Source organism: Anoplolepis gracilipes, chromosome 7, assembly GCF_047496725.1.
Source record: "Anoplolepis gracilipes chromosome 7, ASM4749672v1, whole genome shotgun sequence".
Lineage (NCBI taxonomy): Eukaryota > Metazoa > Arthropoda > Insecta > Hymenoptera > Formicidae > Anoplolepis > Anoplolepis gracilipes.
The window spans coordinates 7,893,873-7,911,554 of record NC_132976.1 but is presented as its reverse complement, the minus strand read 5'-3'; the positions used below and the strand labels follow the sequence as shown (position 1 = coordinate 7,911,554).

General features: G+C 32.5%; 1 protein-coding gene across 6 annotated transcripts in view; it reads right to left on the bottom strand.

Moving 5' to 3' along the window:
• Positions 1–17,150, bottom strand: part of LOC140668052 (lachesin) — a 236,096-nt gene extending 218,946 nt beyond the window's left edge. The window contains exons 1-3 of one of the 6 annotated variants that reach the window (XM_072896610.1): positions 15,685–17,150; positions 14,867–15,141; positions 6,873–6,984 (exon numbers count right to left, since the gene is read on the bottom strand). In XM_072896610.1, the coding sequence (XP_072752711.1) occupies positions 6,873–6,945 (73 nt within the window). In that variant the 5' untranslated portion in view covers positions 6,946–6,984; positions 14,867–15,141; positions 15,685–17,150. Of the gene's footprint in view, positions 1–6,872; positions 6,985–14,866 lie in introns of those variants that run through there. The other 5 variants (XM_072896612.1, XM_072896611.1, XM_072896613.1 and 2 more) reach the window with 5 other exon arrangements.
• Positions 17,151–17,682: the final 532 nt, after the last annotated feature.

Sequence of the window (17,682 nt, the reverse complement as noted above, 5' to 3'; positions counted from 1 at the left end):
ATGATTTGACTCGAATGTATACAATAGAAAATGCGAAATACAAGTTAAATAGAATAAATAATATTTCAGATTGAAATATTAAAGAGACATTTTGGAACAACAAAAAGATATTTTCAAATTCAGAATGTGTTCGCAAAACAGCTGTTTATTAAGCTTAATTTTGGTTTTTTGATATTTTTTAATGATATATTTAATTTGTCTCAAACGTCTTAAGAGAGACATTAAATTAATAAAGAAAGCGTAAAATTAAAAAAATATTTTTTTATTAAATTTTAAAATATTTAATCTCGAAATATATCTGATATTTTTACTCCTCAATTATGCAAAGTTTTCCATCATATAAAAAATTATACTCGTTTAATGATATATCGCATAAAACAATCGCGCAAGAAGACAAATAATGTTTCAGGGTGTATAAGAGCTTTCTATAAAGTTCTACAATAGCATTTTGCCGTCATAACGTATATATGACATAAATGAAGTGATATACGCGTAGAGAGGAATGATATGATAAAAGTATACACGTAATGTATCAACGGTTCTATTTTTTTACCACACGACAAAACACTCGACGACACACGACAGCGTTCATCCGCTTTCACAGTTTTCAAAGCGACTTTTATATTCCTCCTGCTTAGCAGCATTTTGCGTTCTCTATGTGTGAATCAAATGTATGTTACTGAAGTTATATCAGATAAACAGCAGCCATGTATATATTAAAAAACATAAACGGAAATACCTTTTGATTACCTCGGTGATGACAAAACTGTGAGAAGCCAATTAAAAAAAGTACAAAATAAGTCTTATATTTCTGTATTTCCAAAAATCTAACTAATATGTAGAAAAATTATGGATAAAATATATTCGCAGAACTGAATAATAGTACTCTCACGTTTTGTTTTCAAAAATATGAAAAATAAATTCTTATCTCTTTTTAAATTATTATATTTTTATAACTTGGGTGTGTTTATTACTTCTGACAAAATTCACAGAAATATCTCTAATAATAAATAGATAATAAAACTTTTCAGTATAAAGGGCGACACTTTTCGATACAAATCAATCATTTACAATATTTATTTCTTGAGAGAAAAGTTCTCTTTCAAAACAATATTCGTATCGTCAATTGTGTAGTATATTGTTGCATCATATATTGTTATTTAGATTTCTTAGTATTATTATCTACTTATATGTATTCAAATATTAAAGAAATGTCTATAACTTATCCACTTACATATAATCAAAAATTAAAGAGATGTACGATAAACTTGACGTAGATATTTCGGACAGAAAATTTCTCTATATTATGTGAACCGAAGAAAGATTATGGAGCAAAAAAAGAATCGAGATCACAAATGCATATGTATATATATACAATATATATATATATATATATATATATATATATGTGTGTGTGTGTGTGTGTGTGTGTGTGTGTGTGTATATATATAAAGTGAGACACGGTGGTTAAATGACAGACACACGCAAAACTATAACGGTTCTAATGTAAATTTAATGTCTTAACTTTGAATGCTACTCGCGGTTCGTCATAAGATAACATTTTAAATATGTTTTTGCATTTATGCGGCCGAGAGAATACGCGTGCGATCCTCGTGTCGGCACATCACGAGAAGAGAGCGAGCTCTGAACACGACCAAGGAAAAAGGGAAGTTTTTAACGCAACGATTGCAAACTCGACTATGTTCCTCTACCTTTCCCAAGGCGCAGTAGCTAAGGTACTTTTTCCAAGGTATTTCCCCTTTGCTGTTCCTTTATTTCTCTTTCTTTAGTAGAAAGGCTACATCAAGAATCTACGATCTTATACTGCCGACCGGGGAATACCAGAAGTTTTTCCATTCGCCACAATGACAAAAGAAACGAAGTCGCGTGAGAAACACCCTTATTTTGAGTCCGACAAGACGAGCAAATTTTGACTGACTAAATTTTGATGAATTCCATGAGAACTTGTCACGGGTCGACGGGTCACGAGATCACATTTTTTAATATCTATTTAGAACAGAGAATATTACTGTCACTTACGTTGATTTCACTTAATTAAAACTGTACTCTTTAATAACAAAAAAAAAAAAAAAAAAAAAATAAAAATACATCGTGAAAAAAATTACCAGATATTCTTTCTTTATATATATATAAATGAATAAATATAAACATGGGATAATCAAAACGTTAAAAGTATAAAATAAAGTTAAGAGTATATAAAATAAAAAAAATATAATAATACGACTGTATATGTTATTATAAAATCAAAATACTTTACTGTTTATTAATATCTTTTGATTTAGTATTTAATCTTATTATCTTGTATTCGTAAGTATTTTTATCTCTAAAAGAAAAAGAATCATTATTAATTAAACTCGATAAATGTATGAAAACATTATATAATATTTACGAATTTATGAATAAGTTATATTTACAATTCGGGAAACTCTTCCTAAAAAACGAGATGCGACATAGATAGGAATTTCTTATACATAAAAGAGAGCTTTTATATATAAACGATTAATCTGTCTTATTACTAATAGCAATATCTTTCCGGATGAGAAAAAAACTTTTAATTATGAATTAACTTAATTATAAAGCTATATCGAGTTATTCAATACTATTTTTGTACATTGTAAAAATTATAATATGTGTTACTTAAAATATAAAATTTCCTTTGTAAGATATTAAATATATTATCGATTATAAATAAAAGTGGCTGTTGAAAATGTTCGTAGAAAATGTCACGGGCCGAAAGTACTCGTGGATATATTTAACATCTATTCTCAAATCGAGGCCACTTTATCTTAGCAGTTACATTTCCAATTTATCTTAGCAGTTACATTTCCACTTACGATTGTTGTAAGTTATAAAGTACATTTTTTGTTGTTAAGTTGGAAGTTTTTCAAATTCTTACACTTTGCAGTTCGTATTATTCAAGCAAGAATTACACGTTCAGATCGATGAATATTAAATTTTGTAGTATAAAGAACAATCTGCCGCTAGATGTGGATTTCGGCACATTATTCATCATCAAGAATAACTCCGGATATAAATAATTCACAGATTTTGAATATATATATATATTTTGAATATAAATTATTTTTCATAATTATAAAAAAATAATCATCTTATTTTTGCCTGCTAAACTTGAATTATTTTGTACATATCATATACATATAGTATAATTTTTAGAATATGTAAGATGTATAAAAAGATCAGATTTTTCAAATTCTCAACATTATATCAATTCCTTTGATCCTGGTTGACGTACAGAATAAAATTTTTTTAAACATATATTTTGATTCTCATGTAACATTTTTTACTTTACAATATTATTAATTTAAATTTCTATTCTCTTTAAAAAAAAAGGATAAATCAAAATTATTTTGTAAAATTAATTTCTAAAATTACTTTCAATAATACACAAAACTTTAAATTCCATGCTACATGAAATAACACTATGCATATAAGGATTAAAATTTGCGATAGTAATATCTTCTCTAAATAAGTGGTTGGTATTTCGCGATGAATTCTGCGCTATAACACGTACCATCACGCCATTCTGCATAGTCTCATTGCTTCATTCAAGCTCGCCCGCTAAACTGACATTATTGCGCGTAACGCGAGTGCTCGGCGTATTCGAATTTATTCGGTGTGCAAGCCGTCGACAGGTTCGTTCGTATGCATAGCCCGGCATGTTGATTGGCTGGCACGCAAAGTCGTGCTCTCACGCCGCCAAAGTCCGCCGTCCGTGACTACTCTGTGTCGTATCAGGCAGATATTGCGTACACACACGCGTTGTATTAATATGTATTTAAATTAGTACCTCAAAGCGATACGAAATTACCGTGCTCGCTGCCATCATAGACGGCTGCTGACAAATTGCACGCACATTGCTTAGGCCGACCTAGAATAACACAACGGCCGCAATATTGAAACTCTAGGAAATTTCACACCTCTGATCTGTATTATCGTTTTCGAAATTTAAATGTGTTAATGCAAGTTTATTTGCGAGAACTTTATCTTAAATTCCGTTTGTCCATTTTTTTATCAATGCGAAAAAATGTAAGAAAGTTAAACGTGTATATCAAACGAGTGTATAATGAATAATAAGATATCCTGAATAATTTTATTGAGACAAAAGTGATTTATAATCAGAAAAGATAACAATGCGCAAAACGCTTTGAGTGCAAGTAATATATAATTACAAGTATAACCGTACGCCGTGTATACATATTCATTTATATACCCGCGAGTATTCGAAAAATATGAATATGAAATTGAATTGAAAAAAAAAAAACTATTTTTCCATATCAATTTTTTGTAATCAGTAATACAGAAACAAAATATAATGGCTTTGATTTTTAGAATTGCAAAAGCGACGAACTATATGTGAAAATAAGAAGAAAAATAAATATAAAATGTATTTTTAAAGACCAATCAACATTCTTAACACTCTTAAGAAAAATAAGCCCTAAGTATGCAATTGTGGAAAGATTTTATATTAATTTTATTTGAAATCATTTAAGAGTGTTTTATGAAAAGTGTTGTATCATGTAAAATAATTTCATAATTCTCACTTGTGGTTTACTGTAAGCATTCAAAAATTATTAGATCGAAAAAAATTACCATTAGTGTTAACGGGAAATGTCAATATTTTAACAACCACCTGACACTGAGATAAAAATTAGAAAATAGCGTTGCAGAACATCCGAGACAACGACAAACGCGCGACTATCGCTGCTCTTGACACATTGAACACAAACGCTCGCCCAAGGCGAAAACTTCAAAGTGATGTAACGAGTTACGCAACTTTATATAAAGGTAGTTGGATCGTAGTCGACAATGAAACCGTGTTAAGGCAAAATATAAGTAAAAATATTTTTTTATTATATTGTAGAGAAATTATAAAAAGCTCCAATAATGTTCGGTCCGATCGAGAAGGAAAGCGAGAGAATTGTTGCCATATAGAAAAATCACGTTACATTCGTAAGGATTGATGTAATAATCGAGCAATACGTACAACTGCGAAACAGCAGAAACCTCTTAAGCGCGAAAAAAATTGAGATTAATAATTACATCGAGTATGTACCTATATATACATATACTCATTGTGAGTGAATATTATTTGTCATTCAAATATTTGTAATTGATTGCTAAGGATGTGCAATTATCCTATTATGTATAATACATATATAAAAATCAGAGAGTTTTATAGAAATTTAAATTTATTTTCGTCGTCGTTCGCGTGTTTTATAACGTATTCTTTGTTCGCGCGTATGTATGATATATATGAAAATATAAAAAAAATACCTAACACAAGCACACTTTGTAACATTGCGCGAGAGCAAAGAACCGACCGGCAACGTTTCTGAAATTTATTACAAGGGCGTTGTATTCTTAATTACAATATTACAAAGTTATATCAGTAGACGCGTAAATCCAATTTAACACGGATATTCCTCGCCAGTTCTTGGAAAGCTCGGAATCCAAAGTATTTCGCTATTCTGTGTGTTTCAGTCTGTCTTTTTCTCTCTCTCTCTCTCTCTCTTTTTTTTTGGTCTCTCAACGTGGTCTTTTATTTCATATCTTTAGTAGTTCTATTTCATTCTCTTATTTTTAGTCAGTCTCCCTTTCATCTCGTCTGGCCAAGCGCGTATCTTCGGAATAAAGTAGATACTGTTGCATCAAATCGTTTAAAACTTGGAAAATAGCCACTAAAGCAAAGCAAAGTTCATCCCATAGTGCTCTTTAATACATCTTATTAGAGAAAGTGAACAAAAAAGAGAGGGAGAGAAGAGAGAGACTGAAGCTTATTATTTAACGATAATTACGAGCTTCTAAAATAAGATTCAGCCTCAACTTCTCATTGAACGAACAAAAAACGATAACGCGGCAAGATATTACATGCTGAACGGAAGATTGATTAATGTCGATGATTAAAGATATGCATTAACTATAAGAATATACGATTTTCTTAAATGGCTATTCTATTCATTTTTCTAATTCAAAACGTACTATGTTCTGAATCAAAATCGAAAATGCTAAATGCAGATGTGATAAAATAGAAAAAAAAAAAATTTATATTATATATTTTGTAAAATCTTTTATGCTTTGAAAATTCCCGCATTTCTCTAAATGAAATTTTGTTAATCGATTTAGAGCCGAAAAGAGACACATATGTAACGCATAATTCGATTAAAACTGGAAGACAAAAACATGAAATTTTCACAATTAACTATCGCAATAAACAGTCATACAATTTAAGGAACAACCTACAGTAGAACTGTTACGCAACAGATTCTAGCAGATGCTGCCACAATCGTCTTCTACTGTTCGTATAATAAACCTGTGTAATTAGTCTATGCACGCTATTTTGTGTTGTTTCTCGAGTGCTACGAATGATCGTTATGATCCTAATGATAGCACAATCGCATCTTATCGAGCCACAATAACGTTTCAGTATCATTCATCATCGAATTACACTACAGTAATCAAGTTCCTCCTTGGCAGCAATTTAATGTATAATTGCCGAGTCAAAGCTCGTTGTAAATTACAATAGAATGCCGAAAATAATGCCAATTCTGTATTACACATATACAAATTCGAATATTGATTGCGATATTCACGATTCAAACATAAATACGCGAATGAAACTCATAATATTTGTTACTGTGTAAATAACGCGTAAACCGGGAAATTAAATTCATCGGAAGAGCGCAGAGATATATTCGAACATTTATGCCTTACGGCATATTTAATCACGTTATATTATAACGTTATTATACCCTTGAGAGAATTACCTTATGAAAAATGTCCCACGTTTAAATTCCATTATTAAAATATACGTTAAAATTTACTCCACATACCTTGACACATTATTGTGATAATATGCAATATACTGATGGTTAAGTATCGACTCCTTCTCTGTCGATCTGCCATTTTTCCCTCGATGTCGCCTCTTCAAGTTCCAAAGATAATCTGTAAAGAGGAGAAAAAGAATGGTCAGTCAAGCGACAGAAGAAATAGTGATCAATTTTATCAAATATTTTTCTTTTACGGCACTCCTGTAACTTAACTAGTTTTTTTTTTTCAGTGAAATAAAGTAAAAGAAGGTAGGCGTATGAAAGTACAATGTACATAAAAACGGTTGTAAGTGATAAAACGTATTTATCATTAATGACATAGTCCGCTACGATCGCTACACGTTGCTGTTGTCCACGAGCAAACAGATCGCGCAGGGTTATTAGTGGTCCTCAGTAAATAATCCTATTCTATCATTAAAGGCATGATATAAATCCAGCACGTTGCACGAAGCGCGGAGAACGTATGCACATGCCAATCTGACGTAATGTATACGTGACCAAATGCATATTGCAATATGCCGATTGGTCGGAAACGCACACAGCAGTGAAATCATTAACGCATGGCTAAGTCAATGTAATACAAGGACACAGTAATTAACGAATGTCCAATGTTAATCAGACTTATCAATATTTGAAATATGTGTCGGTAAGACACAACTGCAATGCACGATTTCAAGTTCGTATTCAATATTGATATGCTTCAATAATTATCAATGACATATCGAATATAAAGACCAAATCGGCTGAGGATTATTCGATGAATGAAACAATAAGCTAATTACAATATTTAACGCATCATGAATACAAGCTGAGCAATATAGATGCATAGAATGTTATTGAAAATAAATGGAACGTTTTCTCTCTTTCTTTCTCTGGGAGTAATAAAAATTCTATTTATTTAATTCGCATATGGTGATACTTTTCATTTGATATATGCACCGATATATAGGAACGAGAGAGTGATAACTTTAACACACAATATTTATCTTTATCTTTTTTTTATAAACCTGAGTCAATGTAATGCAATACATGCATATTTTATATTTATTTATAAGAAATAATAAAGTTTGAATCGTGAATTCTTGCAAATTTTTGCGTAATTTGAATTAAATTGAGTTAATATAAATTTTCCTAACTAGTATCTTATGTATTAGACATTCCCATGCGTGTACTTGTTTCTAATAATATTATTATTTTTATTGAATAAATTTTGAATTTATTATTCAAAACATTGTTTTTATTCACGGCCCCTCATCTTGCATTCGGCTCTTAAAGCCCTTTTTATTGACTAATTATTATTTTTATACACTTTTTAATAATGTTTAATTATAATAATAAATAAATTATAAGATAAAACATATGATGTTAAGAGAGAAAGAGAAAGTAAATATCTTTAAAATTTTTACATTTTTAAACTTTTGTGAAATATTTTTTACTATTTCTCCATTATTTATATATGCTGTGCAAGTCTCCCACATACATATGTAGATATCTGTCGAGACAAGCTAGATATTTTCTAGATAAAGCTTGCAGTGCAACGAAAGTTTTTGCAAGCCATTATACGGATATTTAAAGTGCAAAGAGCCTTCTAATATTACGCGCGTAATGTGCAATTTATAATGTTATCACGAGTTTTACTGGATATATAACGAGGATTTCCATAACGATGCTATGTTGATACTCGAGTAAAACGGCCTGCGTCACCACAGCCCTGAGAATTTACTTCTACTATCGCGCTCGCTCCATAATTAGCAAACTCAGTTACGTAACACCGTTATATAACGTTCGCGTTCCTTTATCTATTTTTCTCGAAAACTTGTTTGTGACAGGTTCATGGAAAAATGTTGGGCATGTATTGCTACGGGCAATTTTCTGTTGGTACTGGCCGTTTCTATTTGCAGTATAAAACATACAATGTAATCATCGATAATTAGATAATATATAGTAAATATAGTATATGAAGATTATATAAACGTATGACTATTAGATGTAGCATGGTTTTATTTCAAAATATGTGGAAAAAATATAATTAAAATCTCATCTGTTTTCAAGATTTTACTTGAAATTAAAAATCCACAATTTTATATTCAATAAAAATGTAATCGCGAAAGTCGAATGACGTATCACAATTTAACATGATATCTAACATGAAAATAAAGATAAGATAAAATACAGATAAAGAATTGCAGTTATTAATTATTGATATCTTAATTATATGCAAATACGTAAGCGTCTCACGTAAGGAGTCACGTAGTTTAGGTATCCTCGTGTTATGTCACGTCTATTCGGTGAAGACCGCAGTTAGTGCATGCTAAACTTTGAGGGCATACACAGCTATGTTTACGCTCGAGAAACGAGCATCCGAGAGACTAACACGTCGAATAGTCATGAGATGCATACCAAAGTAGAAACAAAATTTTCATATTAATCCTTTAAGTAGTAAATTTCTTTTTCAACGATAAGCTTTCTTAAATAAAATCGCGTTAAAAATTTTGTCAGTATAATATTTTCCATCGTGTTTTAACCATTATAGTTTTTATTATTAATTACATAAAATATAAAACTTGAATTGACATTTATATTTGCTTTTAGTTCAGGAAATTCGTAAAATAACGTGTAAACACATAGAATTAAATAAGCAAGTCAAATACGCTAGATTCAGTATTACAAAATTCAATAGAAAAATATTAAATATATCCTACATTTAAATGAACCAATATTATAACGTAGACAGAAGGGAGCGAGATTATATTAAATCTAAATATTTACGTATTGTCGATTTTATCTCCGAATCTCAAAACACACATTATCGTCGCTCTAATTAATAAATAACAAATATATATAATTATAAGCAAGTTCGATTCTTAGTAAATTACTAATTAATATTACGACAGTTCTCTACATTCTCTTGCAAGCTAGTTGATACCTTGTTATCAGAAATCAATCCAATTACCAAGTAGTGTCGTATCATTCGCGATTTTGCAACGGTGCCATAACAATTATTACATCGCGCCCTGTCGTGTTGTACCATTACAATTACTGTAGTGCCAGTCGATCTCTTTTAACGGCGTGCCGATAGTTTAATCCAATTGCGTTAGTAGTGTAAGCCGGGATTCGCCGCGGCGAGGCGAGGCGAGACGCGTCGCGCCGAGCCGCGCCGTTGCGTCGCAACGCGGCCGCGACGGTCGAGATTTACGAGGCGATTTACAAATTGGCGGTTATTGTGCTCCGCTTCGGAATGAAACTGTCCCCTAAATCAAAACGTCTGCCGGCATTCATTAAACGTCAGGCAAATCCGGGAAATTGGCCGCTCGCGACGCTTCCGCCGTCACCGCGTCGTGCCACGACGGTCGTTAAGCACTACCTCCTCTCCTTTGCCTGGACCCTCTGTCGTGGCGCTTCCACCTCCGTTTCCGTAATACGCGTTTGCAATCCCGGCATAACGGTGCCGCGCGCTCCGAATTTGTCGGATTTGTCGTCGATAAACGTAAATCGAATAAACCGGCTTGTTTTCCCAAAACAATGCGTAACCGTGAGAAGCAAACACGCAACGTCAAAGCAGTTAAATCTCACGAGCGTAACGTCCACGCATCCCGATAAAATCAGCATATCATCGATTTAAATCACACGCCGTTTGAATTGATGACCGTTTAGCTTTTGCCTCAACTTTTCGTCCGGCTAACAATCAACTGTTGTATCTCCCGTAATACTTTGCGAGAGAAATTAAGATATAATTCTGCTGGTTTCGCGATATCGAAAATCAAAATCAATGCAGCAACTTAATTATTATAATTATTATAAATTTTTCTCGTTGCAAACAAGGTTTATTTTCTTTTAAAAGATATATTGAATAATTAAAATTAAATTTTATTATTGATAGGTAATAATAAGTCACAAAAACACAAAATTTTGTTTCTAAGGAAGATACTAAAATTCGTATGTTGAAACATGGAAAATACTTATTAAAATAATGAAAAACAATTGTTGAAATATTTAATTTTTAATCCAATCTAAATTTTTGTCATAATTTTTATATTCATATTTTTACAACGTAAAAATATTCTATTCAAATTAATTTTATACAAATACAAATTACTATAATAATAATAATAAGATAATTAGAAATTTGTTCATACTTTTTATATATTTTTCAAGATAAATTTGTTATTTAATATTATTACTTAATATTAAAGTATTGTACAGATTTTTTTCAATAATTTTCTTGAAAATATATTAAATATATTAATTAATTGAAAATCGAGATACTAATGATATTAGCATAAATAATTTTAATTGTAGTAATCAAATTTTGATTATAATATATACCAGTAATATCATTAATAACAATGAACATCCGATGATATCATAAATCATGTTCTGAAGAGCTATACATTCATACTGTAAATACACGATAAAGAAAATACAAGCACAAAAATAAATTAATACATTATAAAAAATACTTGTAAAATTTATATTACATGAAAAAAACGTCAAATACGAAATTACAATATTCATATCACCAGACTATCATAGCGATATACCTAATTTCTCTATCTTTTTCTACGCGAACATTAAGCGTTTAGCACAACATGGTTAAAAATTAATAACCTACATAACAAACTCGTATATTACACAGTAAACGTAAAAGCTGCCGAAAATATCGACACAATTGCCGTTAGTGGAGAAACAGCTCCGGTCATAGTGAACCCGCAACGTTCAATACAGGACATCTTTATTTTCTTTACGAGGGGTATTACTTTTATTATCCGCCGTCATAAAAGCACGGGTGAGAAAAACAGCTGGGGCAAAAGAAATGTTACAACGACTTCTTGCTATACGATAGCCGATGTCCAACTTGATCCATACTCGTCCAACCAAGCGTCTTTTTTGTCTACTTGGCGATTAGCGACAACGACCTAATCCAAGAAAAACAGAATGGACGGGATATCAAACTTTAATTTGCTATTTTACCCAGTAATAAAATAACAATTTCTTATAAATATAGAGAGATAATAAAGCTAAAAATATGCACTTTTCTGATTATTAGGAATTTTCGACGCTCAAATTGTTTTAGAATTAGAATTGTACGTTAACAATTAGCGCTGTTTTAATGAAAGATTATGTCCAATTGTCAATTTCCAAGTGTCAAGGAGAATCGATTTTAAACCGTCGTAGAATATAAATATATCTTATACATCATAATGTATAGATATATAAATAATTGTTATTCGATAACATTTTATTTTTCAATGATTCTTGAGGCGAACAAAAGTTGCCAAAACTCTTATACAACTATATTGCATCATCGATATTTTTGTATAACCAACGGATGTACATATATAAGAAATAAAGAGAACGGTATCGAATCGATTGAAAGTTTGCGAGGTGAGAAAAGTCTGGTCGTTCGATGAACGTTTGTCGAGGACTGGCTCTAGCAATAAACGTTGCTGCAGAAAATAAACCTTCATATAAAGTTAAAGAAATACTGTCACAATACATTTCGTTATTTCCGCACGTTTTAGTAAAATATATGAGATATAACAGATAATATCAATCGATAAATAAAGCTTTGCACAATGTTGCTAAAAACGTTATAGCTTATTTCGACGTATTGCGACGTATTTAAAAAATATCACTTATATTACATTAATTTGTCACATAAAATTATTATTTCCGGAAGAAGATAATCTACAATCTATACCGCATTTTTCCGTTCAACTTAAAATTAAAAATATTTATCTTAATATTTTATTTATTTATATTAGACATTTAAAACGCTACGTCGAAATATTAAATTTTCTTAGAGCCTGATAGGGTATACAATATCGGGTATAAAATTCCACGTTATAAGCTCTTGCCGAAGAATTCAGAATTAATTATAGTAGCTCAACTTTTAACGGTATTGAATATTGACGCAACCGAGATGTGTATCCCGAAAAGCCTAAAAATATCACTCTGTATTAATTTATAATATAAATTGTCAATTACAGGCAGGAAATATATAATTACATATTGTGTCCTTGACACCAATATCTCGCTGCGATTCCATCTCGCAACTTGTCATGGATCTTCATGTAAAACAAATCGCGTAGATGCAAATATAGCGCGCAATAAAACACTGCGTAATTGCATTCCCCGGAAGTGAACGGGGTTGAAAAGCGAATCGACGTGTATTCTCAGTTTCATGTCACGGATAATGGTTGATATGTGATTCAATCACGCTCTAGCGCACATAACCACGTGCATATAATTGTCAGTATGTCGCGTGAAAAGAATGCAGTTAGTAAAATTAAGATTACTATATTACTCTCGCTGCCCTTCAGCTTTTTATCATTTGTATAACATTCTTTTTTAAAAAGCTTGTTCCTATCAACATTTAAAAATCATCAGATCAAAAGGTCGCGAGCGATTTGTATAATTATATTTTTTATTATTTTTTTTTATAATCTTTTATCTCATCAGGAGATAAGAGATATCAAAATTAAAAAGTATTTTTATTTTCTTTAAAATCATGTTCATAATTTCTTTATAAACACCTAAGTCTTTATTTCATCGAAATATAGCATTGTTAATTTCCATTAAGAAACATCTGGCTTCACCACGGAATTGTATCTAACATCTTCTTCTCTACTTTCCCACAAAAATGATTGGTAACTCAGTCTTGCCTCGAACAATGTTCGCGCGGGGACAATCGCAGCTCTCAGCTCATTTATCTATTATTAAAAGTTTTTAACTACCGGCGTCGAGCGGCGGCGGCGACGGCAACAGACCGCGTTAAGACGACGAGGGCGAGAAAGGCAGAAAAACGATAAGAAAAGCGCGGAGAAAAAAAAATTAAAGAAGAAGATGAAATTCTTTTGCGAGAGTTTCTTCGGTATACAGCGAACGACCGTAAGAATGAGCTCATTCAGATCAGCATTTCTTAACGAGGAAAGTTGCGGTTACTAACGGGGTTTGTGTATACCGCGACAAACAGAATCTTAAGATTACAAAAAACTCGACGATCACAAGTGCATTTTATACAAGTCAAATGAATAGCACAGCATCATTCGTGACAATATGCATTCAGAATCGAAGAATGCGAAACGTGAAAGTGCGATAATACATATACACAACAGCGTGGGCTTATGTCGGAATAATATTTCTGCGGGTTTGCAATTATTTTCCCGAACAGCGTAGAAATATGTATCATTTATGCACGGTAAAAATTACGATAACAATCGTACGCCGAATACTAAAAAACGTGTTATTTTCGAGCGATTTCCCTTATGCTTCCCTTATACAATCAATCTTTATGCAAAAACGTGCATCGTTACCCTTCATGTAAGCGATCGTAGAGAATACATATTTTTTACAAAATGAAAGAAATACATGAATATACGATTGCAATGCATATATCTTTGTAAGAGGTCTTCGACTCAAGTACACTCGGGAAATCGTTTAAAGTCATCGAGAAGAGTAGAGTAGCATCAAGAGAAAGTCAAAGAAGGAAAAAATAGGAATGAAAGAATTAATCTTACGTTGACATCCAAAATGTTAGCCAAAAAATGGTGGACAAAAATCTATCAGATTCGACATATTTCATTTTAATAATCGAGCGTCGAAATATTCTTTATTATCATGCATAGTAATAATAAATTTTATAACACAAGGAATAATAATGACGTTATAATTATATATAATAAATATATAACTTTTATTAATTTATTATATCGAAACAAGAATAGAAATATCGTACAATATTGATGCGTGACATTTCGACTGAACACGCGAATGGATGTCAGCGACAGACAAAGCCGGAAGATAATAATAATCGAACAAGCGAAACGGAATTTAAGCAACGACAATAAGATACCATAACGCTCGACTAGATTTAATAAATAGGCACTTTCGAATTACACGATCGGATTGGTCTATAACTCTTTTTCCGGTCGCGGCTCCAAATCGCCGAGATACGTTAACCCCCGTATATCCCATGAGCGAGAGATAATACGTACTTTTTCACGAAAGTCCGTGGATTTCCGGGGACATATCGTCGATGATCTTCGTATCACCTTCGACCGCCTTTGCGCCGCAACTATCGATGAGTCGACGGTGCTACCAGCGCAATGTGTTCCGATGTCCATGAAACATTTGTCTCACTGCACTTTCGCGACGGTCCTCTTGAATTACAAAATCGCGCAGAAAATCACCGTTGTTTTCACCGTGCCGGAATGGATTGCCTTTGAAGCACTCGTGCGTTATTTTGTCCTTTGGTATTTTTCAATTATATCTAGCGACGAGTTTCAAACAGAATGCGTTATTAGCGCCAATTGCTTCGTGCATGTACGCAATCGCGCAATTTTTTTTTTATACTTGACGGAAAGAACTTAATACGTGTTCATTCACTTCATCCGAGAGATCTCTACTTGTATTTTATAAAAAGAATTTAAAAGAGTTTTAAAATTTCTCAAATCTTTTCTCAAATCTGGTTTATAAATAGAATAAGGATTAAATTCCGCTTCCCATAATTCAAGCAAGAAAACTATTTCCGCCAAGAAAGAAACTTAAATCAGATGTTTTTATCTAATGGAAATATATCATGCAAAAATGCGCGTAACAATTGATAAAACTCTGTCATTTTAAAATTTCAATACATTATCACTCTTATGCGTGTGTGAAAAGTTTGTCTAGTATATTTAATAATATTCTTTTTGATTATTTTACACTTGCACAAAATATTAAAATTTTCTTCAATTGTTTCCAAATAGGAAAACATCGCGACTTTTGCTCTTTATACTAAACGGCAAAGATTTATCGGCGTAATCATGCGTACGGTACACGTCGGTGACAATACGATTATTCGCGGCATCTGATCGACGACGTACGATCGATTCGGAAATATTATACTTCCGGGACAAGCGGTCGCCGAGCAAACGATCGTCAATGTACGTCATAAATCTATCGAACGATGTGCACGCCGCCAGAGATTTCGTACAAATCCATGCCGGAACCAAACGGTGTTGGGACGTTAATCAATCCCGAAAAAGAGAACACGTATTTCTCTTATCATATAAGAATTACACGCGTCGAGCTTTATACCATCGTGAAAAATTACAATTTACATATTTTTGTCAAATTTTCTATCTCGCGTAAAAAGAAAAAACAATCATAAAGTCGGCAATGAAATGACAATCATCAAACCGATGCAAAGGCATTCAATAAATCGATATGTTTACAATTGATATTCAGTAAGTCGTTGAAATTACTAGCGATTGAGTAGATTATTTTGAAAAAAATATAAATCCAAAACTGGCAATCACATTCAAATAAAAATAAAAATTATTTTATTTTTTAAATATAAATATTATATTTGTTGCTGTTAAACGGTGTAAAAAAATATTCAAATAATAACATCAGACCGTTATACAAACTAGACTGACATAAATTTTTTTATTATAACACGCGTAAATATACCAGTATAAATATCAAATTCTTTAAATAATAGATTTATGTCAATTTTCTCGTGCTTTACATATTATAACACTAACAGATATGCAATTTTCATATAGATACGCTTCCGGATAATATCAATCACAAAAAAACAAAAAAACAGTATCTGAAAAGTTTCAACGATAGTAAAACTCGATATAATCACTAAAATGACATATTAGTATGTCATATATCGCAAACGCGATGATCAAGAATGTAAATCCATAGTCGAACATCTGTAGAGAAAACTTCGGAATCACGTGACTCGCCAATCCCTTCGTCAACTTCAAGTTCTCCAATCTTTCTCGTATAGGTATAGTATCCAGCATGTAACACGAGAACATACCCGATCAGCGAACCAATCCCGAACTTGTCTCTCTCTAATCTCGAAGCGACGATCGCTCTAGATTCTAGAGAACAAGAAGCGACGAAAGAAAAACTCGTGCCGCGCAACTTGTCCTAACCGATCACGCGCGAACTTACGACGAAACCCTTTGTGTCGGACCCTCTCCGATCGTACGAGGGAAATCGGAAACCGCGCACCTGCGAAACTATGTGGATACGAGGAACCGAACTTGATCTCGATGCACCCACTTGACTGTCGAAAGTTCGCCACTATGTCGAGTCTGTTCCGCGTTTATCGGGAGGTAGGGTAGATATAAAGCGCGAAGGGCACATCGAGGATAACGTAGATCGACGACACAGCCGCGACACCGGATTTTAGCACGACATCCCGAAAGCCCCTTCAGCCACGTCGCGGCTACTGCTGCTGAATGCTGGCTGATAGTGCTGGCTGGTGGTGCCGGTGCTACTGCTCGACTTCGCGTATATACTGCACGATGAACACGGACACGCGCGCTCGACCCTGCGCGAGCGCATAGCCGGCGACGATTCCGGCAGTAGGGGGTTGTTTGATGCCTGCCTCCTTCGGAAGATACTTTTACCGGTGACTCGACGTCTCGCCTATGGACACCAAGTCGCGTGTCAATTGCTGCCGGCCTATCTTGTAACCAGCGTTGTCAAAGTTGATACAATTGTGCCAGATTTGAATGTATATACATATACAAGTACGTATCTGATTATAGAACACGCTGATGTTACATTAAAAAACTTCCAAGTTTGATAGAACCTCAATATTCGAGAAATTATTATGTTATCTTGAAAAAATTTAGATATTGGTTTGAGAAATTATGTTATATCGCGTTCTAATCTAATGAAATATAAATGTCTTTCTTTTCTTTTATTTATTTATTTGTATTCTAATAGATATTTTTATTAAATAACAATGGAAAATTAATATGAAAAATAAAAGTAAACAAAATAAATTAATAATCATAAAAAG